The following is a 26,385-nucleotide window of genomic DNA, read 5'->3' on the forward strand; positions in this document are numbered from 1 at the left end:
TGTAATTGAATTTCTACCAAAGAAAGCTTCTGAAGCAATGACTATTTTGAGAAATAATATTTCCCAAGGAATGTATATTGACCGTGGTGAATTCCTAAGATGTAGAGGCTAATTAACAAGAACCTAACTAATAACTTGGCTGGATTTAATCCATATACTGAACTGGCAACATGCAGCAGAGAAGGAGGCAGAGGGTGAAAGCATGTATTTGGGGAAGAAATCACACATGACAGGCACTTTCAAAGTGGTTCACAGATATTTTAAATGTTGCCTAGGCTCTCTTAACCCTTGGTCTCATCTCTTTCCATCACCCTTCCGGGCCTGTTTCTGCTCCCCCTCCTGCTATGTCTTTCCTGCATACTCAGGGCAAATTACCCTGACTTAAAGATGAAAATGCCTAACAGTAACATATGCACAACATTCTTCTAAATAAAAGCAAGGTTCTGCAAATTTTGTCTTTCATTGCTCATGGATGTCCTTGTGCATCAAATGCATGCAGCAGCACATGAAAGGGAAGAAGTTCTCTTAGTAACACCATTTTTATTGCCAAGTTCCAGTTACAAAGAAAGGTCTGTTCCTTGTTCTTGTCCAGGTTTTCAATAGCCACAACAAATTCTCAATGCCAGCAAATACAGACTCAGAAGTCTGGATTTCAGAAACATACACCAATATTTTCTAATTCCACTCCCTTCCCAGATGCTTAGTTACATTGTTCTTTAAATTAACATAAGATATCACATTTACTCCAAGTGTCTAACATAACTTACATTAAATAATTAATACTTACTGCCTGTAGAAAGACATTTCAGAATTCAATTCACACCATGTTTGGGCTTTTTTCCATGGAAATGTAAGTGCATGTTAGGATGGTTTTTTTCCTCAAATAAACTACATTTCAGACAACTTTACTGAAATATATTTCATAGGAGGACAGTCCATGTTCATAAAATGCTTTTTGTAGTGCTTAAATCCCAGGTACATTCATTCTTCTAGAAAAATACATTTCTACCTCTTTGCACTGAAAACAATCAAACTTACAAAGCAGCTAAAAATGAAGGAAAAAGTTTGCAACAAAAATATCAACTCAGCTATTTACAAGTGGAGATGCCTAAAATTATCTTCTAAAGTTTGTAATGCTTCCAGAATGTTTCCTGAAGTTGTGACAATGTATAGTTAGTGCTGTCCCTGGGCAAAACAAAGCTCCTAGACATAATAGTCTATAAATTTCACAGTTGAATCTATTCTCAATCTTTAAAAAAATTATCTTCATGTTCATTGTAAATACTTTTGCCACAGTTAGTCCTTAAATACAGCCAAACTCTAACCCTCAGATCTCATACAGACTATAAGACTGCAATTACTGCGTGTCTTAAACTCACTTTAGTATGAGTATCCATAACCAAAAGTAATGGGAAACAAGATAAAAAAAATCTCATGAATCTTCAGATTATGATCTTAAAAGAATCCTGTGAACTAGTCTGCACCTTAACTTTTGTTATCAAGTATTCTTAGTCATTACCTGCTTAAGCCATTTTTAGTTACTTTTAAAATAAACGCACTCCACACATTTATTTATGCTAACAAGACAGCCCCAACAATGACAAGTTTTTCCTTTTCATATTAAGAACCAATCAATTCAAATTAACAAAACAATAAAGCAGATACCACCACAGTGCACATTTATTAGACAACCAAAATTTAGCTTTACATTTATAACACATTAACAAACACAAAATATATATTTTTTAACACCTTGCAAAAGAAATACTGAGCAACGTGCAAATCTAAAAATGCTGGGAGATCAAAATAGGGAAAATTCTGTACAAATGTAATATAAAAATATGTTTCCATATGAAAGAACCCTCTATTTGAGACTCAGTCAAGAACTGCATCTCCTATGTCTTTGTTGCTGCTCAAGTATTGAGCAGCAGAAAAACCCCCAAGAACTACTCCCCTCCCAACCCCTAAAAACATCCCACCATAGCAAGCCCTGCTTGGATCACCCTCTGTTTTTCAGAATCCAATAGGAGATGGGAAGAGTTATTCTATTTGCTTCTAATTCATGCTGCAAATGCTGGGAAAGGTCAAGAGAAACACAGCAGGCAAGCACAGAGAGAACTTCCCCAAAGATTGCTAGATAATAGAAGAGCAGTGCCCAGGTGAGTGATATCTTAAGGTAGGTCAGTGGTGGTGAACCAGGGATGCACCAAAAAACTCTTTCAAGAAGGACAGTAGCAGTTAAGAAGAGACTTTTCAACATATATTTAGATAGCTCCATTAGGCTGTCTGAAAGGAGACCAATTACCTTGGAGGCAAAAGGCCTTGATCTCCCTGCCCCCAGCTGATGTCTCTGCAGATCTCTGATCCAACTACAGGACTAAACCATTTCCTTTCCCAGACAGCAGCTGCCTGCCTGGACAATGCTCTTTTAAAAGCAAGTTTCACTTCAGCTGGTTAGTGGAGACAAGGGCAGAATGTTTAGTTTGGCGGGGGTTTTCTGACCACTACTCCCTGGTGGTCAGTGCCCCTGCTCCTGAGGCTGTTCTGGAGCTCCCTGTCTCCTGCAGGAGAGACAGCAGCACCCCAAGAGTGACAGCAGCACAGCACTGAAGTGTTTACTCTTAGGAAGTGGCTTCATCCTTACACACTCAGTTTCACCTGCTTGTCTGATAGCTTACCTACATCTTCAAGCATAAAGTTCATTTTACTGCAAGTGAAATGACACTCAGTTCCAGGGCAATTACTGAATTCCTGAATTGCTTGAAGTAATCACAAATTAACAAGAGACCTATTCTTCTATTTTCCTAATAACAATATCTAAGTCATTTCCTGTTAAGCTCTCACTAGACAAGTGATCATGAGATTTAAAAGCCACTCAAAGGTAATAAAAAGTACAAAGTCACCTTTCTTTCCCTTTGCCCCATTTCTTGTGCAGTACAGCTCAGGGGTGAGATTATTCATATACATTGAAGAGACTCCTTGTGCATAGGTCTAATCTTGCTAGAACTGAATTTGAAATGAGATAAATTAAGATCAAGGTTTTCCAGTCTAAAATTACTTCTGTTTAAGGGCACTCAGCCTGCACAGTGATATTTTCTGTCAAGAATCTAAGGTTAATAACTAACATAAAATGCTTTCTAATTAAGTGAGGCATTTTTTATAATGGTCTTCAGAATATTACTGAGACTACAGTGTAATGCTGCACCATTTTAGAGAGAGTCTAGACTTCAATCAGTTCAGCTAATAAAAATTCATGTGGTTCTTGTGCCCACGTTCCTACTATGTGTCTAGGCCTGTTCAGGTACATGCACATTAGCTGCAACAGTGACTGCATGAATGCAAATTCATCTTAAGCATGAGACAAAAAAACCCAAAAAAGCAGGCTCTTATTCTGGTAATGCCAGATTTTCACACAAAATCCACTGCAGTGCTGAGGACACCTAACTCTGAATTCATTTAGAGTTTGGGCCACTTTGGAATGGTGAGAGTACCAGTTAATTCAATTTGAGAGAAAGTAGAAGTCACAGAAAATTAGAAATCAAAACTGCATGAAAAAGTAAATAGGGGGAAAAAATTACTGGCATTCAGTAGCAGACACCTCATATACCCAGCTGGCAAAGATTCAATTATTATGTGAAGGAGAAGACAGAAAAAGTGAGAAAAGTCATACCTGTGAATTAGTCAATCTCATATATGTGTATATATATATACCTGTATGTATATACACACATATATATATATATATACACATATATATACACACATATATATATATATATATATATATACACACACATATATATATATATATATATATATATATATATATATATATATATGACAGCCAGGAAGAGGTACAATAAGCAACTGGGAAGTGGGTAAAAACTTTGCAGATTCACCCATTTGGAAAGAACTCAATGCCAGTAGAGTGCAGTGGTGACTGAAATCAATACCAAGTAAACAGCAGCCCTCCTCTGAGGAATTGCCAACTCAGTGTTAAGAGCAGACCAGTAATGACAAGCTACTCAATTTACTATTAACTTAAATTAACTTACTTGGAAATTGATGAAAAATCTTAAATTCCTTTCATGTTAAATTATGTATCAAATCAGCCAAGAACATTCCAAGCTTTAAGAAACATCTTTCCCTTTTCTGTCAGCTTGGTGTCAGGATCTAGGAAGTAATGTTAACTCAGAATCACTTTTATGTATTTTTAATGTTGTTTAACTGAGATACTATGCCAGACAGGAAAAAAATTAAACAATACCTTTCGAGATCAGACTTGCAATGGAATTACCAGTTAGATATGGTGACCTTCTTCCTACATGACTATGAAAAATCTGAAAAACCTCTTTAGAGTAAAACTGCTTCTGTCTGCTTCTTGAAGTTGTCTTTCAGTTGCAGGGATATCACCATTCCTCAGATGTGTAGCAATTTGACTGTCAGAAGTGAACAAACATGCTATAGCAATCTTGTAAAATATTTTACATTCCTCTCTAGGCATCTAAACAACGACTAAAGTAGTCTCAAAAATCCCTTTAGTTAATTTGAACAAGCATTGTGTTTTAACTTTGAATCAAACCTTGAAATAAATAAATATGGAAAACATAGTATTTAAGTCTGGAGTCCTACAAAGACAATACTGAATGTGGCCAAGCCTGCTGGTATTGTGCAGACCTCCAAAAGATGAACAAGGTTAGGATTAAAAAAAAAAAAAACAACCAACCAACAAACAAAAAACCAAATAAAACCCCAAAACCCCTCTTCCACAAATAAAAACCCGAACCAAACACCAAACTGAAAAACCACACCCTGACTCAAATGGAAGTTTTACCTCTGTCCTATAATATATAATTTTTTTCTGGTCAATGGCATGTCTCCCATTTCAGAGACATAACAATGTAGTACCATGAAGCTGGGTATCCAAAAGTCTCTTCACTTTGCCATAATACTGTAGACCTTTTACAATTAATTAGTTCCTATTAGAAAGACAGTAGGTCCTCTGAAACACGTTCATGTTCTTGTATAACAGAAACTGGTAGGAAAAACCCAAACTTGTGAATCTGGATTGGTTCTTTCTCTCGTCCCCAGTTCAGATATGCTGAGTATTCGATGTTGGCTCTAAAAACTGCTGACATTCTCTGTCACCACTTGGTCCCTTCAGGTGGACCTGAGGCCTCTCAGGCCTCCAGAAGTATCTGCACTCCCAGACGGAAAAAAAAAAAAATAAAAATCACAATTTGGTTGCACTTCCTTCACTGTTTATTACAGTCTGCATGGTGGCTTTAGTCAGAACTTCCCTCCTCGACCTCTTTCACCTTGTCAACCTCAACTTCAGGCTGCAAAGGGGCCTGAGGGATGCAGCTGAATGTTCGGATGCTGTGTGGATCCACTGGTGGCACCAGTGTGAGCGACTCCACGCTCAGCGTGTCCGTGCTGTCATCTGTGAGTAAGGATATGGTGGGCTGCTGTGCAGGAATCAGGCTGGGAGACAGGTTGGCTGTTTCTGTGTCACTGGGTTTTACAGCATTTCTGCTGGACTTGGAAACAGCTGAAAGAGTTTCACCAGTCAACATCGTCTGACCGGAACCGGCCGTCAGAGGCTGCTCTGGAGCTGAAGCATCATCTGAGAAAAGAAAACACCAAGAACAATCAATACTCAAGGCAGTATGCACATTAACCTAACAGTACACCACTATTCATGAGTGTTCAAGAATAACTGGGTAGAAAACACAGTTCTGTGAAGCACTATGCTTACACATCCACATTTTAGTAATTAGAAATAAACCAAAATATTATAAAGGCATAACCTAAAATGCCAGTAGGATTATGTTCTAATTAGGAACCATTTAGTATTAGAATATGTATCAATATTAGAAATATTCTTAGAGAGAGCAAGTTGAGGGAAAGAAAACCTCTCCAGTATTTAGTATGAACTAAAATGAACCCGCTACCCCTTATTAGGAAGATCTTTAGAAATAAAAGAAAAAACTGAAGAACCACTCTACAGCCAGCTTTCCCAAAAGGTGGCCTGTTTCTTACAAAAATTTGGAAGTCATTCTCTCAATTCATCCTCCAGATTCACATTTAAGCGACACCTCAACCACAGAAAGCAGAATTATGGCAGAAGAGGAAGGAGGATCATTTCCTTACTGCAACTGAAAGGTGCTGCAAGAGGCCTGCTTTACACAGCCTTCTGAGATATGGGGGGCTTGTCCTCCTAAGCAAGGAGCATCCAACACTCAAAATTGAGAATAAGCATAAATGCTATAGAAAAGTGATATGCTGCTGCACCTCCTACTTTATGAAAAAACCCTCCAACATTAATAGCTATTTGTGCTGTCCTTTCCCCCTAAAAATCCTAGTGACTATCAGGCAAGCTGTTCATTTGGCTCAGGATGGAGAGGGAATGGACAGGATGAGGTGATACAGCCTTAGATGATCAATTATGCCCTGAAAAGTCAGGTTTTTTTCTTTTCAGACTACAATAATAGATGCCATTAAAGTAACAGGTATCCAGCTTCAAGACAGACCAGTTTTAAAGCTTTTGTAAGAAACAGCATGTGTTCAAGTGTACAGGAATCTGCAGAAAAGCTTACAAGGCAATGTAGTGAATATAGAAGCTAAGAATTAAGTTATGGTTTTAATACACAGTGACCTTAAAAATATTTCCGTTTCATTATGATTCCAATTAGTCCTGGAAAAGAACAGAAAGCATGAACATAAGACAAAGGGGGGAAAAAAAAAGGAAAAGCAAAGGAGAGAATGGAATGGGTATCAGTGGATAACACTAAAATTACTGATTTTTTTTACCTTTCTGGTAAGATAACCCAGACAATGGTGTATTCTCACTCCAGAAACCACTCACATGTACTTTTAGCTGAACTGGTGGCTAAAGCTTCTTGCTTTGATAAAAACAAGATTTATAGATGGTAAAAGAGTCTACTATTAAATAAAAGAGACATCAGTGGTTATTTTTGAACTATAAGGACAGATTCAAAGTAACCCTACAGATTCTTCATCTGTCAAGAAGCTTTAGTGAGAATGTAGCAACTGATAACAGAGGAAGTGATGCAAGAATCACATGGAAAATGAACTGCTAAAACAATGAAATACAGGCTGATTTCTCTGAATTCCAAGCTAAACACTAACATTTCAGTATGCACAGAACAGTGAGTTTCTGCTTTTTGAACCTATACAATCTTAAAATGACATCAAATGTTCCTTGCCAAGATAACTTTTTCATCTTATACTATAGGATGAATAGTCAATAGGATGAATCACCCAAATTCAGGATTCAGAAACCTGAGGCATTCTGGTAAGTAAAGTATTATCAACCAATGGCATTCTGCTCAGAATGTTTCAGCACATTTCTATTTAACTTCTGAATCCACACTTCATTTCTTAAATCATTCCTTCCCATCTCCCAAATAGAATATCAATGTCTTTTCTTAATACTTGCATTTACTGAAATTATGGAAGACATTATATTCTTTTGTTATGCTGGGTGTTTTGGTTCCTAAATCCTTCCAGGTAGGTTCTAAGTTAATGCTAAAGTGACTCCCATCTTAACGCCAAATAAAAAGTACTTGGCAAAAGTCTTCATAAAAAAAAAGTATCTGGAGTTAACAAGTCCAAACTTTGTGTAGAAAGTCTCAAAAAACATAAGAAGACACATAAAAATATCAAAAACTGTAAGCAGAATATGCTGCCCAGTATTTCAGTGGCAGCATTTGTAGAGAATACAAGATCAGAGCTCTCCTGTGCTTCCCTCCAGCTGTTATTGACATTGCTAGAACCCAGCCTCTGTCCTCTCAGGATGTCTTTAGTCACTGCCAGCCTGGTTTCCATCCCTGTGGCACTGAATTTCAGGAACAGTGGCCCTGTAACCCAGGGTGGCACTACTGCCAAAATTATCAGAAAGGAAATCCCAACACACAAAAGGGTGGAGGAGGGAGAGTTCTGAACATTGTCTAGAGCACACAAGAAAGTCTCTTTAAGCAAGTACCAAGCTCTTGCTTCTAAAGAGTTTCATGTACCAAACATGTTTACAGAATAATTTCTCTCCTTATTATCTGGAATTTCCATTTATACTATATATAAAAATACTAACTGACTTTCAAAAAACCCAAACTCCCAACATTTTATTGCAGTTTGACTTTTGGATAGAAAGAAAATCTGTAATTTTTCCCTGGATAAAACCACCAGTCACTGAGCTATGCTCTGCTCTTAAATATCAAAAGGTTATTACCTAATACTAGAAAACAGCATTTCTATTTGTCTTTCCCCAGCCTCAATGTACTTAGGCAAGAGTGTTCTGGCACAAAATATATGCCAAATCTGCAACAAAACGAGGCAGAGTGAAGTCAGCTTCTTAAAATGGTTTTGATCTTAATACTGAGCTCTAACAAACAGCCTTCCATACCTCCAAACTTATTGTACTTATTGAAAACAAGGTGTAATTTTGCAAGTTTTGGGGTATTATTAGATCTTCTAATAATGTTTTTCAGCACTCCTTTACTGCTACCAAGATTATTGTTACAGCAAAAAAACCCAACTAAAACACTCAAGTTGTTATATTAACTTATGTTAGGGAGGTTATTGTGAAAGAAGTTAGAAAAAAACAGAAAAAAAGGAAAGAATGAATATCATCCACAGAGAAGTGTCCTAAGCTGTGCAGCAACATACTATGAAAGGATAACAAAAATACAAATTACAAGACATTAGGCAAAAAAGTTGCAAATTAAATCTATAAATATGAAAAAGGGTGTTTATGAAATATTAGCAGAGTAAAGTATCTTCATGCCATGACAGTAACAAAAGAAAAGAAAATCAGATACAAGTTCAAACAGATTATATAACAAAGGTCATCTGGAGAGTATTTCCATCTTTTTTTGCATCTGCTCCTCCTCCTCACCTCCTCAGGTAAGGACAATCAAACAGTCCATAAAGTCATCTGCCAGAATCTGATGATCACAGAAATATTAAGCCTGCGCCATCAGAGTCCAGGGACATTATGCTGAATGCCTGTCCATTTGACCTGTGCTATGAAGAGATTTCTTGCTGCTGGCCAAGGACCTGCATTACTGTCCATTCAGGAGCCTGAGTTTACTAAATTTCACTACAGCCAGGGCTGCCCTGTGCAAATGAAGACATGGCTGCTTTGAAGCTGGAGGCTTGATAGCACAATTTCCACCTTTGGCACGAGTGCCCAGAGACATGGGAGAAGCTGCAGACAAGGCTTTCAGAACAGCTCATTATTGATCTACAGTTCTCCCAAAACAAACGTAGAGACAAATATTGTAACGCTTTCTTCAGTTTCCTACCTCACTGTCACTGCTGTCAGCATGGAAAGCAAATATGTTCTACTGATTATTATGGGCTTGTGAAGGCTTACGGAGGAACCTGCCTGAGTGGGCATTGCGGGAGTTTCTGCTGCAGCTGCTGCTGGAAGGCCTAAACCCAGTGTCCACCGTGACTGTCAGCCTCCGACAGACTAAACACCCGCCGGCGTCCTTTCCTGCCAGACCTTACTAGAGGGAAACACAGCCAGAAATCATACAGAGCCTTCAACAATGATACAGGGGAGGGAAACTGGAATGGAGACAAAGGATAAATGTTAGAGCAGCAACAAGAATAAGTGACAAGGACACACCCGTAACTGCTGGTATCTTGAATACAATTTGACACTACACCAAAAGCCTTCTACTTTTGGGAAATACTTCTGAAGCAGGAAGTATTCATTCTTTAGAAATAAATGAGTTTATATGAATTTAATGCTTTGCTTCCTATCTAAAAATGTTTGTAAGTTTGGGCTATGTCTGGCGATATTAACATCAAGGAGGGCTGGCAGGTATCTATTTGCATTATAATCTACTCACCTGCTTTAGAAACTTTGAGAGAAGATCTTTACCACAAATTCTGGTGACACAGAATTATTCTCCTTTCCCCTGGCCATGAATTATATGCAGTGCAGTACTGTGCAGGTGACAACACTTCAGATCACTCAGCCCTACTATTCTGAAACCCAACAGTAGCATTTACATTTGGTTTATGATAAAGCCAAACACAGGGTTTGAAAAGATAACAGCAGTTCAGATGATGATGCTTGGTGCATAGAAAGTTCCTAGAAAAGAAACTTTCTAAGAACAAAAGTACTTCCTCACCTAGTCAGAAAATTACTAGAGCTTCACAGAACAGGAGGTCAAACCACATTTACATTACTGATTATAGAGGGAAGAGACAGAGATGGTTTCAATAGGAAGGCAGGCACTGCTCTTCTAAGCTCTCCAAGCTTGATTAATCACCCTCTCCTTGGAATGGAAATTTAATTTCAGACTGGAATCCAATATGTTCTCTGCAACAAGGGACAGCTCTTGGTACTTATTTTAGATCTTTTATCATCAATACCTGCCAGAAGCACACACAAAATACAGCTTAAGTGGCACAGATCAGTGCCTTGTGAAGTCCTCATTACCTATTGCTCTGATGTAAACATTTTCTTAAGTACTGAAGCCAATTGCTTTTCAAAACTTAAGACAACTGAAAAAGTAATAAAATACAGCACAGATGACATTAATACATTCATAATTCTGGAAGACTGCTAACTTATAGTAAGAGAGCTTCTATATCTAATCCTTGGCATATATGAAAATAAGCACTTTAAAGAAGTGTACAGTTCCAGCAGGAGTAGCCAAGACATGACTGTATTCTAAGCTCTGAAACTTGATGATTAAAATCTGCCTAACGAGAACATTTCTACCTTATGCATAGTAACATTTCAAAAGCACATGATAATTTAAAAAACCCCAAACCTAAATACAAAGAAAAAACCAACCTGATAGCAGGACTTGCAGAACCCGACACTGATTTTTCTGTCTTGCTAAGCATTCTGCTTTCTTTAAGGGACGATTTCTGCTTTTTCAATTTTAAAGAACAATAATCTTGTAAAGGGCTAAGTCTAATCCCCAAACACTGCAAATGGGGGAGCTGCCAGTCTTTAAAATATCTGTGCCATAAAGCAGGTTGACAACTACTAGGTAGGATAGCCAACGAACTTGGGAATCATAGGAGTTTATTTCACTCATGACAAAACAACTGATGCAATGCTGTGGGACTGTTTGAGGCATGTATGAGTGATAACAAGTAAATTATTTTTACAAAACATTGAACTAACATAACTTTTCCTGGTGACACATTTTTGAAAGCTCTTTCGCTGTTTAACCATCGATATATCCTCTATGTTGTAACATTTTCTCTTAATTAACATGCAATTTGTCTTTATTTTGTTCTCATCTATCACTGTTTTATGTAAAAATTGGTGTCTATGTTCCAAATCTTATTTCCTGAAACAACTCTGTGAAGATTTACAAGTATCATCTCAAATATATCAAACCCTGAGCAGTTTAAATCTGTCAACAGACTGTAACTTAGGACACTATAATCACAAGTTCACAGTATAAAAAGCTGTGTGGTTTAAGATGTTGCTCTTAAAGAAGGTAGTTGAGGTAGTTTCCTTGAAGTCCAGATAGACATCTCCCCTTTATCTAGTCTGGCTTTCTTGTCTGAAGTTCCTGAGCAACCCAGGATGCTTTTCATGCTCAACAGCTTGAGCAGGTGCCAGAACAAACAGGGGAGCCAGGAAGGAGGGGCAGAGAGGGGCACAGACATTTGTGTGTGTGTTCAAAATGGAATGGGAAATGAGACAGAGTTCAATGTGACAGATGGCAGCAGCATTCAGGGGATACCTTGGGACATAAAACAGATTTTGGTAACTGCTTGCTGCTCATCACAGACTGGTTACTTCCTCCTCAAAGCACCTACTTCACATCAGGCAAGTCACTGCTGAGAAGCAGAAGAGGAAAGGCATTTTAGCTTCAACTGTCCTCAAGTGGTTAAGCTAAGGGAAAACCACTGCTTTACACAGAAGTGGGTGTATACCAACAGCTGTTTCCATATCCCAGCTGAGTGGTCAGCATGACCTGATATAACACAGACTGTGCTCATGGCACTGTCACCTCTTTCAGCAGAGTTCTGTTCATGCACAAGCCCACAGAACAGCCACCTGCACATGCCAAACAGAGCTTTCATGCCACATCCCTGGCAAGTTTCCACTACAGATCAAAATTACAAGTAAGTACTACAAAAGGGAGAATATTCAAACTCACAGTAAACTGGTCAATCAGTTAATGCAGAGACACTGATCCCAAGAATGACACTATTGAATGGACACTGAGATTGGCAGAAAGTGTCAAAAGGGCTCTGGGGGTTGGGGAAAACCCTTCCTACATTCACACCTCCCAAAAGACCTAGCTCCAGGGAGTTCAGAATTCTCACTAGTCTGTAATAAGGACCTTGAGACACCATCAGACATTCAGCCACAGGTTTTAAACCACTACTTGTGTCCATTATTGCCTGCAACTACACTAAGCAGTTTGGTACAGACCAGGGCAGCAGCTTTGAAGAATTATGCACACTTATTGCTTTAGTCTGATTTTAGGAACAGTTTCTGTGCAGTAATGAGATTCTTCTAGAAAGAAATGAAACTATTAGATATGCTGCAGCTATGCACCAAATACACTTCCAACACTAACAGCCAACATATTAGTCTGACCTGACCACTGGTCCTTTGAACAGCCACATACATGGCAGGGATTCTTGGTCCTAAAGGCCAGAGCAAATATGGTCCAGCAAAATCCCTAAGCCACATGCATGCACCTCAGTACCAACTGTGCATTATCCTACTGCAATAAAATACCTGCTCATGCACATAAAGCCACTGTCTTCCTCTCTGTAACTGCCCTCTGAGGAGAACCAGAGTCATCCCTGCAGCAGGTTAGTGCAAGTTCTGATTGGGGACTGGAGCAGCTGATGCACATTGTCAGGTTCATTCCCTCTGATTTGGCTGAAGGGGACTGGGCCCAGTGGTAGGACCCAGAATTGGACCCTCACAGCCACATTTGCTAGAGCATCACATAAAAAAAATAATCAAAGCACACCCAAAGACAGTTTTCCTGCATGACACGTGACATTTTGCACATCCTTTATGATTAAGTCACAATGAAGGTCGAGGTGGGCAGTTCATGCAACCTAACTGGTAAAGTGCATACTGAAATCAGGCACTCGAAAATACTTTTCCTCTGGTTTTGGTCTGGGTTTTTTTCATTATTTTTATCTTTATTTTCAGGGGTGAGGAGGGTAGGGAAGAGTTTGGTGTTTATTGTTGCTTGTTTTTGGTTTTTTTTGGAAATCAATGAGCAGCCTCCTGTCATCAAGCTTTTTAAAATGCAATTTTATGTTACACAAATGCCAACATATTGTGTAAGCAGACTGCAATTTTGTTAACTACAGTCTGTGATGATACTTCAATAATTCACTATCTTTTTATACTTGATGAGTAATTGTATGTTCTGGATCTATGCATTTTTTCATAGAAGCCAGATTATGTGTGCTTGAAAGCCCTCAGTCTGAAACAAAGCGTAGTCTTGCTTGATATTTTTGTGAACTAGCTTATACCTACAGAAATAATATAGATTCTTTATTTTCATTTCCTTTACCACAGTTTTCTCTTAGATACTCTTGGTAAGAACCCGTAGCTGCATTTCTCTTTCTGACCACAGAGGATTCAAATACAGCAGAGGACACTGTACATGAGCCTTTTTACACTGCTAAGGAGAAACATGTCATCAAATTCATGTTTTCTTGTAGTGCAAATCCAGCCTGAGGGTTCTGACAAATGACAGCACTTCTCTGTGCAATGACTACATAGTACCTGGGCCATGAAGAGACTGGGTAACAGCAATCACTTGGCAACAGAGAAAATAAATTTTTTAATAGATGGTATATAAAAAAACCCCAACTTTTATTCTGAAATTACATATTGCAGGACTATTTTGACCATATGTTAGTCTCTCAAGGTAATAGATGCTTTTTAATCTAGAGTCTGGCTGCTAGAATGCTTTAAATATTTATTGTTCCTTAATTTCCTCAGCACCCTTTCATTACCCTTTCCAGCAGTATTTCTTGCAGGGAGACTAACTTTAAACATATAATGCACATTGGTCTGCTGACACTGTTCAGTGAAACCTAAAAGAACTCAATACCTAAAAAAGTTGCATCATTTCCTGTAGGACTGCAACAAATTTTAGATATAGATGGGCCTTCCAAATAAAGGCAAAATGGCATCTCTTAGAAGGGGTAGCCAGAACAACCCTCTCAAGGAATGATCAACATTGTAAGTGACCATTAAAATGAGGGCTTGCTTGAAAAGGTCTCGAGAATCAAGTTACCTCTATTGTTTTATAACCAAAATGAGGTAAACTAGGTCACTTCTAGCATGAAAGCATTTCAGGATGCACCCTTGTCTAGTCTCCAGCCTCAGGCTTTGCCTCACACAATTTGCACTCAGAACAGACACTGCTACAAGATTCTCTACAAGTACTACATAAAAGGGAGGAACAATGCAAAAAGGAGTTCCAGTTTAAGCACACCCACTAAATATACTGACCAATGCAAACACATGCAACCTACATTTGTCAAAGTTACACTGTCAGTCTATTTATATTGCAGCCTCTTCTGCACCAATGAAACAGCCTCCTGAAACGTGGAGGTCTTCAGCCACAAGAGTGTTATTGCAAAAACTTTACACTATTAACATCCTAAATAATTATTTTCAAATATTTCATATTTGGTCCATTGTTACAAATTACCCTGAGGATCAGATAAACACACAAAAGCAAATGTCACCCAGTTCAAAAAAAGATTCTTCATGTGGAAATCAACTTATCCCTCCCTATGGTGGAAGGCTAACAGTGTACATTACAGATTTATTCAAAGCAATACTTCAGTTAAAACAAACCACTGACAAAAAAAACCCCTCAACATTCTAAACTGTTTGAGCTAGGAGAGAAGTCAGGCAAGCAGGACATTATTTCACCAGTACTTAAAGTCTTTACTGAAAGAAGCCAAGTATTTAGAGTTCCAGAAAGCTGAAGAGGTCACTGCAATTTATACTACCATTTACTTTTAATTGGCTTAGTTGATTAAGTGATCTAAAACCATAAAGCCCTGCTCTTTGAATCCAATAACACAGCAACTTAATTTTACAATGAACTGCTCTGTATCCCTTAGTGCCTAGGCTGAAGGTGGTGAGTGAATACCTGCTGGGCTCTGAGCAGCAGAAGGAGTGGATGTTGAGCTTGCAGTCACTGAGTCACAGCGCCCTGTACTGCCACTGCCACTGGAAGGGGACGGTGACGAGAGTGGGGATGGATTGTGCTGATTTATGCACTGGGCTACAGCAAAGCCTGCAAAACAGGACAGTGAAGTTTACAAGTTAAATATCAATCTTAAAAGAGTTAAGCTGTTGAACAAATTGGGAAAGGGTAAAAGCAAATCCTGTATCAAGGTGGTGCCGACCTCATGTAGTGTCCCAGAGGATGTGCCCTCTCTCACCTTCATCCTGGAAACCAGAAAAGTCTGAATGTACCTTACTGAAAACAGCCTACAAGTGCTGATCAATGAATAAGGAAAGAGAGTTTAAGGGATTCAAAGCATTTTAAAACTTAGAGATTGCACAACAGTCAAAACATATCAAAACTTTTTGATTTTTGATATAGTCAATATATTCACAGGTCACAGACCTAACATGATAAGGAAAAAATTAATTAAGTCAAAAGTGAACAAAAAACCCTCTTGGATAGAAGACCTACATTTTTTACTGGACATAACTTCAGAAAATTTTAATCAATCACATCTAATGCTGGCATTGAATTTCATCCAGCCTCTCACAAACTAAATTTTTTCCAGTCTGAAGACTGGAAAGGTCTATACAGTGTCCGAAAGCACTTCTTAGATGAGTCATCTTCTGGCTTCTAGTGTAATACTTCTTCAATCTCTTTGCAGTGTAGCATCCTTTTCTTTCCTAACCACCTTGCATTCATTCCTTTCTCCTTCTATAAGTACACACCTATAGCTACCTCTTCAGGTTTTGCTAGCAAGCAGCTTTTCAGAAGTTGATGCACTTCTTAGAGCAAAAGAAGCGCCTTCAGCATGGGCTGTAGGTCAGGTGAGGTACGCCACGTTTCTGCTTCTGCAGCTCTCCTCCCTCTCTCCCATGGGAAAGTGCTAATGCAGACTTTTTTTGGCAGTCCTGTGAATTACTGAAAGTAGCAACAATGTGGACCACAAAACACCTAACAATAATCTAGTTGCTACCTTCACTGAACAGTCAACACTGAAAGAGAAAGTATCTGACAATCAGGTAAGACTGAAAACACACCACACACTTCTTTATCCTTTTATACAGGGAATCTCCCTTGGCAGTGGATGGATGATTCACTCAGAGAATCTCCTATATAGGGAAGGTGCTGGTGCCATACAGGACGCAACCACCCAAAACTCAGCTTAAATGGACATGTTACAAGAAGCTCTGAAAGGTAGATATACCAAATCAGGAAAATGCTGTTAGCAGCAACACACAGGCAGGCTGTGCTACAAGTGAAAACAACAGTGATGAAAGCACAGAAGAGAGCTCACAAACATCTGTTCTGTTAATAATCTGACTTGATCTGTAATCCCACCTCCTACATTCTACCTCCCACGCTTACCCAAGAATTAGACTCAAAACCACTTGCAGAAACACAATGCCACCTGAATTTCTGTAGCACTGTAGCATAGCTTTAGATAGGTATCTAAATGTTATTTTTACCAAGTTAAATTACATTCATTATGTTCAAGATGAACACCACTTGAAAGAACTAAATCACTTCCAAGGCAGGAGAGATCTCTTTCAGTGAAAAACAAAGTATTTGGAAGGAGCTAATTGTCCTATAAATGTAAATAAATCCACACATTTTATTTCAGAAACCAAACTGATCGACCTACAATCATTTAGGTAAGTTAAACTGAGTTTACACAGTGACACCTGAGAGTCTGCAAAAAGTTAACCCCAAACTGAACCACCTCAAATGTGAGAGACTTCCATATGTACCACTGGCCCTGAGTACTATACTTTTTAATCACAGAAAATGTACATTAGATTTTTCATACCCAGTTCATAGTTTGAAGTATCAGTTAGGATGGGGAAACAAGGAATAACCAGTGGACTTGCAACCACAGAAGTGAGGCAAAGCCAACTGCTAATGTGAATGAAATTAAGAACAGTTCCTAAAGCCCCTGGTACAGAAGAGCTTACATCAAGATATTTAGCTTCCCTTACAGTGCTGGTAAAAGCTGCACCTGTGGATAAAGCATTCTATATCCACAGAGTTTGCACTTCAAGGGAGAAGAAGCCTTCCACCCTCACCAGAACAGCAGAAAACAGTAAACAAAGTCTCCCATGACTGTCACAGGAAAAACTGGTCTGATTTAGCAGGATTGCCAGCCCAAAGCTTCTGCAAAACAGCACTCATGGATTCATGTCCTTACATAGGAGCATTTGCTTCAAAATGACCTCACCATATTTTCTCTCCCCAGATAACTGCAAAGGAAGAATTTTAAGTGTGCTAACGGAAGCTAATTTAGATAGGAAGGAAAGGTAAGCCTAAATAATTCAAAATACTGTAACTGGGAAACTACTGACCAAGAAAAAAAATTCTAATCAGGAAACTTCTATAGGAAATACCTGCAAAGAAAATGTGAGCAGAATTAATCATAGCTACAGGAAGCAAAATAACAGTTAGGAAGTTAATCTGATGATGACAGGAATGTTAGTTCATATTACACAAAGGGTTCCAAACCTAGGGATGATTTTTTTTCCTTCAGACTTTAAAATGAAGATGGTTATAACTTGCTCGCCATGCTAATGTTAACAAGTTTTTCCTCTCAAAACCTTATTATCATCTACTAAGATATTAACAATGGATAAAATAGTAAGAGAAATCTATTGATTTTTGAATCTTTTGCTTTTCAAAATAAATTTACTTAGTAGGTAAGCAACCACACTTGTTAAAATATTTAGATGTACCTTTTGCTGGAAATCGTTAACATTTCCCTTAAGACACGCAGGGCATATAGATCTCAGAATAGAGCTGATACTTGAAACTAATTCTTGAGTTTGCTTGAAGAGGAAGTCATTATTTATTTACTTTCAATAGAATACCTTTGTTCACAGGGCCCCTACCAAATCTGCTGGTTTCTTTAAAAACAGTGTTCTTTATTTACATAGATTGCTTCAGAAGTACAATATGTTCATACATAGCTAATAGATGAGATGGTGAACAGTCCAGCCAGCTACACTATCCCTAAAATGCACTAACATTCTAGCAAAGGTCAGAAACTTAAAATAGACCTTGGAGTATACTCAGACATGACTTCATGACGATAAAATTGATCAAGTGAGGGATTTTGCTTACGTTGTTCCCTGCTGAGAACTGTCCAGTCCAGCAGGAGATAACCACAGCATGTCCCTGCCCTTCTCACTGTGTTCAGGGAGATGTTCTGAAGCATGTCTGTGACATTCTCATCACCCTTCATTTGTCCTGCACAAAATCCAGGTTCAAGCTATGACAATCCTCATCCTCTTTCCCCCAGACACCAAGATTTTAACTTTGCACTGTGGAACAATGAAGGAAAATGAAGCCCAGTTTGACAACAATAAGGGAACACAGGAGGCAACTGCAGGCTCTCTAGTGACATATGCAGAGCTTTATACAGGCACCATGAGAGAAACTGAAGCAGACAACTGCAATGAGTGTTCTTGAAAATTCTAAATCCATTGACAATAGGAATTAGGGAACTGATTCAATAGCTGTATCAAAGTTCACACACTGAAACTTGCAGGAGGAATGAGAACATTTTTGTGATTGTTAATTTCTTAAAAACCATGCTGGATGTACAGCACTGACAGCCAATACAGTCCTAACAAAAGTAGTAATTAGTCTTCTAAAAATGTTGCCAGAAAAACAACTCTGCTTTAAATCTACAAAGGACATCATCACCAAGGGAAAGCATAATTTGAGTATTAAAAGTACAACCAAATTAACTGACTGTGCAAGCTCTGCAGAACTCAAACACTGGAGCTGTAACAGTTAAGAAATGAATACATGAAGCCAGTAATTTAACTGCAACTGTTCAGTAGTTTTTTCAAAGCCACAAAGTTCTACTCTTGAAGTAAAAACCCTTGGAAGCCCGATCAAGGGATAAGCACAAACAGATTCCTATAAAAATCACTAGGAACAAGGAAAGCTTATTCATTCCTCAGCGAAGATAAGATAACAAACCCGCATTTGATACTGGTTTAGTAATCAGATGTAAAAACAGGAAATCAATCAATTTTTATTATATTGCTACCTGTCATAAAATGCATTTCAAAGATGCTGTACTTGAAATACTTCAAGTTGTGTGCCTCATTTCTTATACCTTGTATCAAATAAAAGCTTCAAAATACTTTTCCCTCTGGATCTGCAAGTGGAAGTCAGCATTTCCTGGATTCAAATAAAGGATGTCATTGCTTGAACAAACGACTATGTTGCATCATCCCCAGTATTCCCCTCCAAATTAGTAGATGAAGTCATTAGTTAGGAACACAAGTGCACTCTCCTTAGAGAAAGCTGGAACAGTAACACTGGACTCTTTACAACCACACCTTTTCCATGGAAGTCTGGTCAAATAAGGAAAACACTCCCCTCACACAATATACACTTGTCTCTGAAACACCTGACTGACAATACCTATGGTTTTATAATTTCTGTGCCCCAGTCAGGTCTCAGGTAACTGAGCTCCAATTCTAAAGCACTAAAACATCTGCATTCTAAGTAGTTTGAATTCTGTATCACATTTAAAGAGAAATGCTGAGTTCTGTGAAATGACTGGCAGCAAGTGGTAATGAAATCTTTTGTATAATACAGCACAATTAAGTACTTTCAAGCAGTATGAGATTTCCCTTTAAAATTACTCAACCCAAAAGGAAAAACATCACCTGGAAAAGAATTTCTGCAGAGAAGTCAATTTGTGAAACAGACAATAAAGAGATAAAAAAGCAAAGAGCTCATTGGTTTAGAATCATTCCTTTAATCCCAGTTCCAAGCTAATGTTTTAGGAGTAGCTGTGACCCTTTTCTGTCTTGCTCACCCTGAAGGAAATGAGGCAGTGCACAGCATTCCAGCTGTTCTCACAATCCTGCATGAAAACATTCATAACCAAATTAAAGGAGGAAATACACACAGCTCACTGGGACTGGTCACAGAATCTAAATGGGAGGTGCTGGGCTGCAGCTCCAGAGCTGTGTCCAAAACCTGTAACTTCAGCTGAAGGCTGAACAGGAAGATCCAGATGTGTTGCATAAATACTGAGTATGCAAAGCATGATTTAAACTAACTTGATTTGTAAGGAAGGCAAGGTATTAAGACATCTGGGGAAACTGCCATGGAAGTATTGCTCACAACATACCCAGAATACACACCCAGGTATTATTTGTTTCTCTCAAGAGTAAATTTTGCCACAAGCCTCATCCTGGAGTTGTTTGCTCAGGAACACACCACAATAAGCTTTTCACTGCTTGTACAAGTTACAGTACAGTTTCTGCAGATAGAATTGCCAAAGCAAAACCTGCTTGTTAATGAATGCTAATCTTACCTGGGACTTTGTCAACAGATGCAAAGACAGAGCGCTGCACTGTCGGGTCACTGCTCCCACGCCGGGACTGGTCATAGAATCTAAATGGGAGGTGCTGGGCTGCAGCTCCAGAGCTGTGTCCAAAACCCATAACTTCAGTTGAAGGCTGAACAGGAAGATCCAGGAGAGCTATGTTTAATCACAATTGATAGTTTTTGTTACTCAAATACATAAAAGGAAAAAGAGGTGACAAGAAAATTGATAGTTTGGTCAGGACCTAAGACTAAACCAGATTTTAATATAACTTGCTTTCATTTGCCTCTTAATTATGGTTACAAATGCACTGACAAACTAAATAGTCAGTGCTTCTGGCAACCTTTTCTACATTGCTGTCCATACCACAGTCACACTAGAGGAACCTCAAAATTTCAGTGGAGAAGAAAAAAACCCCAGGATTACAGGAAGCCCCTTGCACTAAAAAAACATGGGAGTTATTAACAATAAAAAAAACCCTGTTGCTTTTCCCTGCAGAAATAAAGTAATTCATTAGTTACAACAGAACATTGCAGAAAGTCATTTAAAGAGACAATCAGCTTTCAAATGAAAAATAAATGCCTTTGCATTACATTCAACCTAAAATTTTTAATATCAAGTAGTAATATCCTCAAACTTGCTTTAAATTTTTTTACACGAAGCAAGGCTTAAAAGTGTGACATATCCACTGTATAAATTCAAAATTAAATATGAAACTAAATCTATTCCTTGGAAACTCAGCCCTGATTTAGTGCCTTCTGTGGCCCACCACTCCTCAGTGTGCCTCAGCCTGACATTACGGAGTGACCTGCAATGACAGGCAAGCGCTGTCTCCCAGAGCCATTTCAGGACACCACCCACCTGCTATTCTCTGCATTTTGGTGCGCCGGGCCTGGATGCGGCCTTTGGCCAGGCGCTGCTTGGCGATGATGCAGCGAATGTGATCGGCAAAGATGAACGTGGCCTGCAGGATGGGGAAGGGCTTCGAGTGAGGGCTGGAGGCAGGCTTGTGAATTATTATGTTCAGGGCTCTGCTGTCATCCTCCACTCCAGTCACCTGCATATCCTAAAGAGAAGCAGAATGCAAATAGTTAAAGAAAAAGTAAGCTTTTCTAACCTACAGATTAAATATTAACATTGAAAGAAAATACTATGAGAATGTCCCATTAAAGCTCTTACTAAGACAGTTTCTGTGTTAAAAAACCCAGCATTATAAAACCAAACTAGACTCTGCAAGCTGTACAACTTGGATTTACTTCTTCAGAAATCAGTATTCATAGAGATTGAGTTAAATTATTTGAGCACAGCAAATTTTCAGGAAATACCAACAGCAATGGTTAAGGCAAGAAAGAGACAAATGAGAAAAACTTCCTTAGATAAGCACAGATCATTTTGAAATTACAACCTGTCACTGTCTCTACCTGTGTAGGAAAATCAGAACTCTAAGTGAGTTCATTAATGTGCTACTTGAGTAAAGTGCTTGGAACACAATCCTAACCAGATGTGACTTCAGTGTTCAAATGAGCACAGCCTGACAGATGTTAAGGAAGTTACCCCACCAGCAACTGTCTCTGGTTACCTAAGTAAACTTCTTCAGAAAATCAGAATTGTTTTAAAAGGCAGGAAGCAGAAAAAAAACCAAAGAAACAAGGAAGCATGGTACAGAGCTTAAATATATAAGCTAATGCTGGTATTACTATTTATCCAACATAAAATGTAGATTTTCAGCTCAGAAAAGCTGGCCACCCAAACTACAACTTCCCTTACCTGCAGAAGGCCTGCAAACTTAACTACTCCCCATCCAAGTCTGGCAACATCTGGTTCGACCAAACTCATCTGGTAAATATCCACAGCCAGGAATCTTTGAACTTGACCCCCATCCTTTGTGACGACTGTACAAGCAATCAGATCACTGTTATCTAAAGGAAGGAAGGAAGGAAGGAAGGAAGGAAGGAAGGAAGGAAGGAAGGAAAAAGATTACATAACACTGAAGTTGAGGATTGTGGGTATTTTAAATAACAGAAAATGTTAACATATAAAAATATAACAACCTTGCCAACACATGGTTAAAGCTTCTGTTCACATTTTTAATAGATATTTTAACTTCCCTATCAGAGTTACATAGAAAGGGCAGGAGAGATTTTCACAACAGTGGTTCAGACATACAAGTTAAATATAAGATGGATACTATATACACCTTGCTTTCTCTTACCACCTTCATTACCTTTCAGAAAAAACTCCATCTCAGGGTTGAAATTGCAACAGTGCTGATTTCTCTCACTATGTGAAGTCTCAAGAAATATTGTTAACAACCACAGCCAGACCCAACACCACTGCAGGCCATTACCTCTACCTTGTTATAAACTTTGTCTCCTGACACAAGCTACTTTTCTACAGGTTTAAAACCTATGCTGGCTCTTGGACACTCTTCAATTTCAAGATTATTTGGACTCTTCAGGTAAATTGTAGCAGTGTTTTGACAATGTTTGATATTTCATTGACTTATATTGAACAAACATACTCTCTCTTACTCCAGAAACTCCTCCAACAACCCCCAAAATACATTCTCTGCCATTTCCTCACTGCCTTGTTCCAGTTCAAACCCATTATTAATGAAAAGGGACTAAATCACCCTCTTCACACCAGCTGAAATCTACCAAGCAACCCCTAAACTGGCAGTGCCAACCCGTGGCAGAGCTCTGCTAACTCTACTAGAAGTTGCTTTTTCCTTTGCTTCATACTGATACTTTCATTCATATCTTGATGCACACAGGTCTTTTCCTCTCTCTCATCTAGTACAACTTACAGCAAGTATAATATTGTGAAGGCTATGCAAAACAGTAGAACTTATTTACTCATCCAAACATCTAAACAAGCATTTAACACTATTTTTCATACTAGAAACATCTGGAAGATAAGTTACAAGTGGATGTGTACAGCTCTTCACAGTGGCAGGTCATATAACTATAGACAACAGCCATAAATTATGGTCAGGAGGTGGAAGAAATTCTTTTGTGCAGCAGATTACCCAGAGATGTTGTGGAATTTACATCACCAAAGGTTTTCAGGCTTCAAAAATCAAACCAACTTCCTCTTCCCCACAAAAAAAACCCCACAACACAAGTGAGAGATCCTTTCCAACTAACATTACTGTGAATCTACCAATTACCCTTTACCAGCAGGATCCATTCAAAATTCATTGGGTGGTAGGAAAGAAAGGCATGAAATATAGAACCCTAACACAATTAAGAGGATAATTAATGCCAACCAGTGTGAATCTACTGTCAGCTTTTGAAATTTGAGAGAACAAGTTTAATCAATAAATGTAATACATGCAGGACATGATTCAGTTAACATGAGGATTGATTGCATTAACCTTCTCACAGCCCTGGAAGGATCAAGAAATCCATAAAGGATTGGCAAATATTACTGTAAGAAGCTGTGGAGGATTTATTCCTGTTTAGAGAAGGAGCTGAGACACCAGGCAGAACTGGATATTTCTTATTTTGGTATGCTTTATTTCTTGCCTCTTTTATTCTTTAACCAAATTAATCCATCAACATAGTTATTTCAGTTGACTTGAATTCCTGGAGCAGTACTGTTCTTCTCAAGACACAAAGTGCTTGGATTGGGACTCCTTCAAACAGGAGATGTCAGGCTGATGACTCTTTTGGGAGATTCTCAACTAACAAGCCACAACACCAAGTAGAGTTGTGGAGTTCTCAAATACTAGTTTTTGACCAGTATTTGCAAAGTTTTTAGTGCAACAGTAAGCAGGTTAAAATACCTGCTGTACTAATTCAACTGCCCTACTTCAGGAACTCAAAGGGCAGAATGCTTTCCAGAACAGAAAGTTTTTATTTTAGACCTGACAACACCTTGATGTAAAGCATTACTGTAAGTCTTCAAATGAAATAGAAAGGAAAGTTACTCATTTACTAGGCAACTGTTACAGGAATCCTTTGAGTCTATACAACTGAATGTAGTCCATTTACATGACTGTTTCTAGTTCACAGCTGCTGAAGAGTCAAACTGTCATCCTTGATGACAAAAACAGAAGAGAGTGTGGTTAAACACATTTTCAGTGAACTGGTATAAGAATACTTACAGCTATGCTATGAAACAGCCAGAGATACCCAGCCACATTCAGATGAAAGTATCAAGCCCAGTAAACTTCAGTACTATTCAAATTTGGTCTGATTACAGTGAACCACAGGCTGAATGGCTTCCTTGTGTGACACTGCTGCAGAGAACTGGAGTGCCTCTTCTGAGATTAACAGCAATGGCTAATTTCTCCTCATGCAAAATGAAGCTTGTAACCACTTTGGACACAACACCTTCATTACTTGGATCCAAAGTTTTTGTGAACTTTCTCCAAGAAAAACCCAAGTTTTAGGAAATACAGCCAAGGAAGGAGAGTTCATAGACCTCAGCTGCTTGCAGTGCTGAAGATGTAAATTAAGGGAAAATAGTTGTCTGTGTTTATAAAAATATTTGCCTGAAAAGACTGTATTGCAAGAAATCTTTATGAATGTAACAGCTACTCGATATGGTCTAAATGCACCTGATCTGCCTTGGGGCTTGATCTTTAATGATTTTATAATTTCCAGTCATCCCAATTCCAGAAATTATCTGCAGACAGTAAAAGCTCTTACAGAAAACTTTTAGCCCTTTGTATGCACAGCTGGCAGCCCAAGATAAGCATTAGGCTGGAGATGGTGAATGCAGCACCCCCCGTTTCACAGGAAGAACTGTTCCCAACAGCAGGCAGCACTTCTGGGATGATATCCAGCTTTACTAAACAAGAAACCAAGCAGTCGTGAATCCACCTTGTTCCCACGAAGTACATTTAGCTCAAGTTAGAGGACGTGTCCCTTTATACACCTGTACCACATTCTGGGTTACTCTCTTTGCCACAAATATGACAAACTGTCCTGGACACCTTTTTTAGCTGACCCTGCTTTGAGCAGGGGGGTTAGACTGGATGATCTACTGAAGTTCCTTACAACCTCAATTATTCCATCATAAACGTTTCTGAAATATTTTTAAAAAAATGTTGACTTTGATGGCCTTTTAGAGCCTGCTCACTCTGTCTGCCAAGTAGGCAAAGAAACTTAACTATAATGTTACTTTTTTCTGTTTCAGCAAAGAAATAACAGCTTTACATGTATCCTCATTTACCTATTGGCCATGGCATTTAAAACATTAAATAACAGAATGCTGTTACCACCTGAAACCAAGCACTGAGGCTGTTAATTTGAGCTGCCAGTGACTTCACACAGTGAGCGGCTGAACAAGACTGAAAACACCTCCAGCCTCACAGGTAGTCTAAGTGAGACAGTTATCACAAAATATGTAATTGCTTCAAAACTACTGACAGTAGAAAACACTGCAAAGTAATAGCAGCTGTAATTCTGGTGACAGCATATCCAGCAGTATGGAATGAACCTTTTGTGGAATTACCTGACTCTCTGTTCATACATTTTTATATATTAATATATACTGGTGACAACCTTGTAACTACACCTAAAGGTTCACATTTAACATATGTGCTTCAAAATATTAAAAATGCTTCTTTACATGAAACTTGAATCTCCCTCATCAAGCTCACATAAAACATCATCATTACATTCAGGCAAAAGGAAAAAAAGAGCTATTTTGATACAGTTTTGTGGGATTTTTCCAAATCAAAACAGTAGCTGAAACTATTACTGGATCAGCTTGACCTCTACTGCCCTCTTAAAAGGATTTGTATACAAACAAGCATAAACACTGAAGGCATCTTAATGTTCCCAAGAA

The 26,385-nt window shown here is 38.5% G+C and overlaps 1 protein-coding gene across 9 annotated transcripts in view; it reads right to left on the reverse strand.

Annotated features, from left to right (window-relative positions):
• Positions 1 to 3,844: 3,844 nt before the first annotated feature.
• CLEC16A (C-type lectin domain containing 16A) overlaps positions 3,845 to 26,385 on the reverse strand; it is a 56,696-nt gene continuing 34,155 nt past the window's right edge. Inside the window, exons 19-24 of one of the 9 annotated variants that reach the window (XM_036392283.2) lie at positions 22,354 to 22,505; positions 21,448 to 21,652; positions 20,575 to 20,742; positions 15,159 to 15,305; positions 5,297 to 5,626; positions 3,845 to 5,184 (exon numbers count right to left, since the gene is read on the reverse strand). In XM_036392283.2, the coding sequence (XP_036248176.1) occupies positions 5,093 to 5,184; positions 5,297 to 5,626; positions 15,159 to 15,305; positions 20,575 to 20,742; positions 21,448 to 21,652; positions 22,354 to 22,505 (1,094 nt within the window). In that variant the 3' untranslated portion in view covers positions 3,845 to 5,092. The other 8 variants (XM_054516588.1, XM_054516583.1, XM_054516585.1 and 5 more) reach the window with 8 other exon arrangements.

This window comes from Molothrus ater, chromosome 16, assembly GCF_012460135.2.
Source record: "Molothrus ater isolate BHLD 08-10-18 breed brown headed cowbird chromosome 16, BPBGC_Mater_1.1, whole genome shotgun sequence".
NCBI classification, from domain to species: Eukaryota; Metazoa; Chordata; class Aves; order Passeriformes; family Icteridae; genus Molothrus; species Molothrus ater.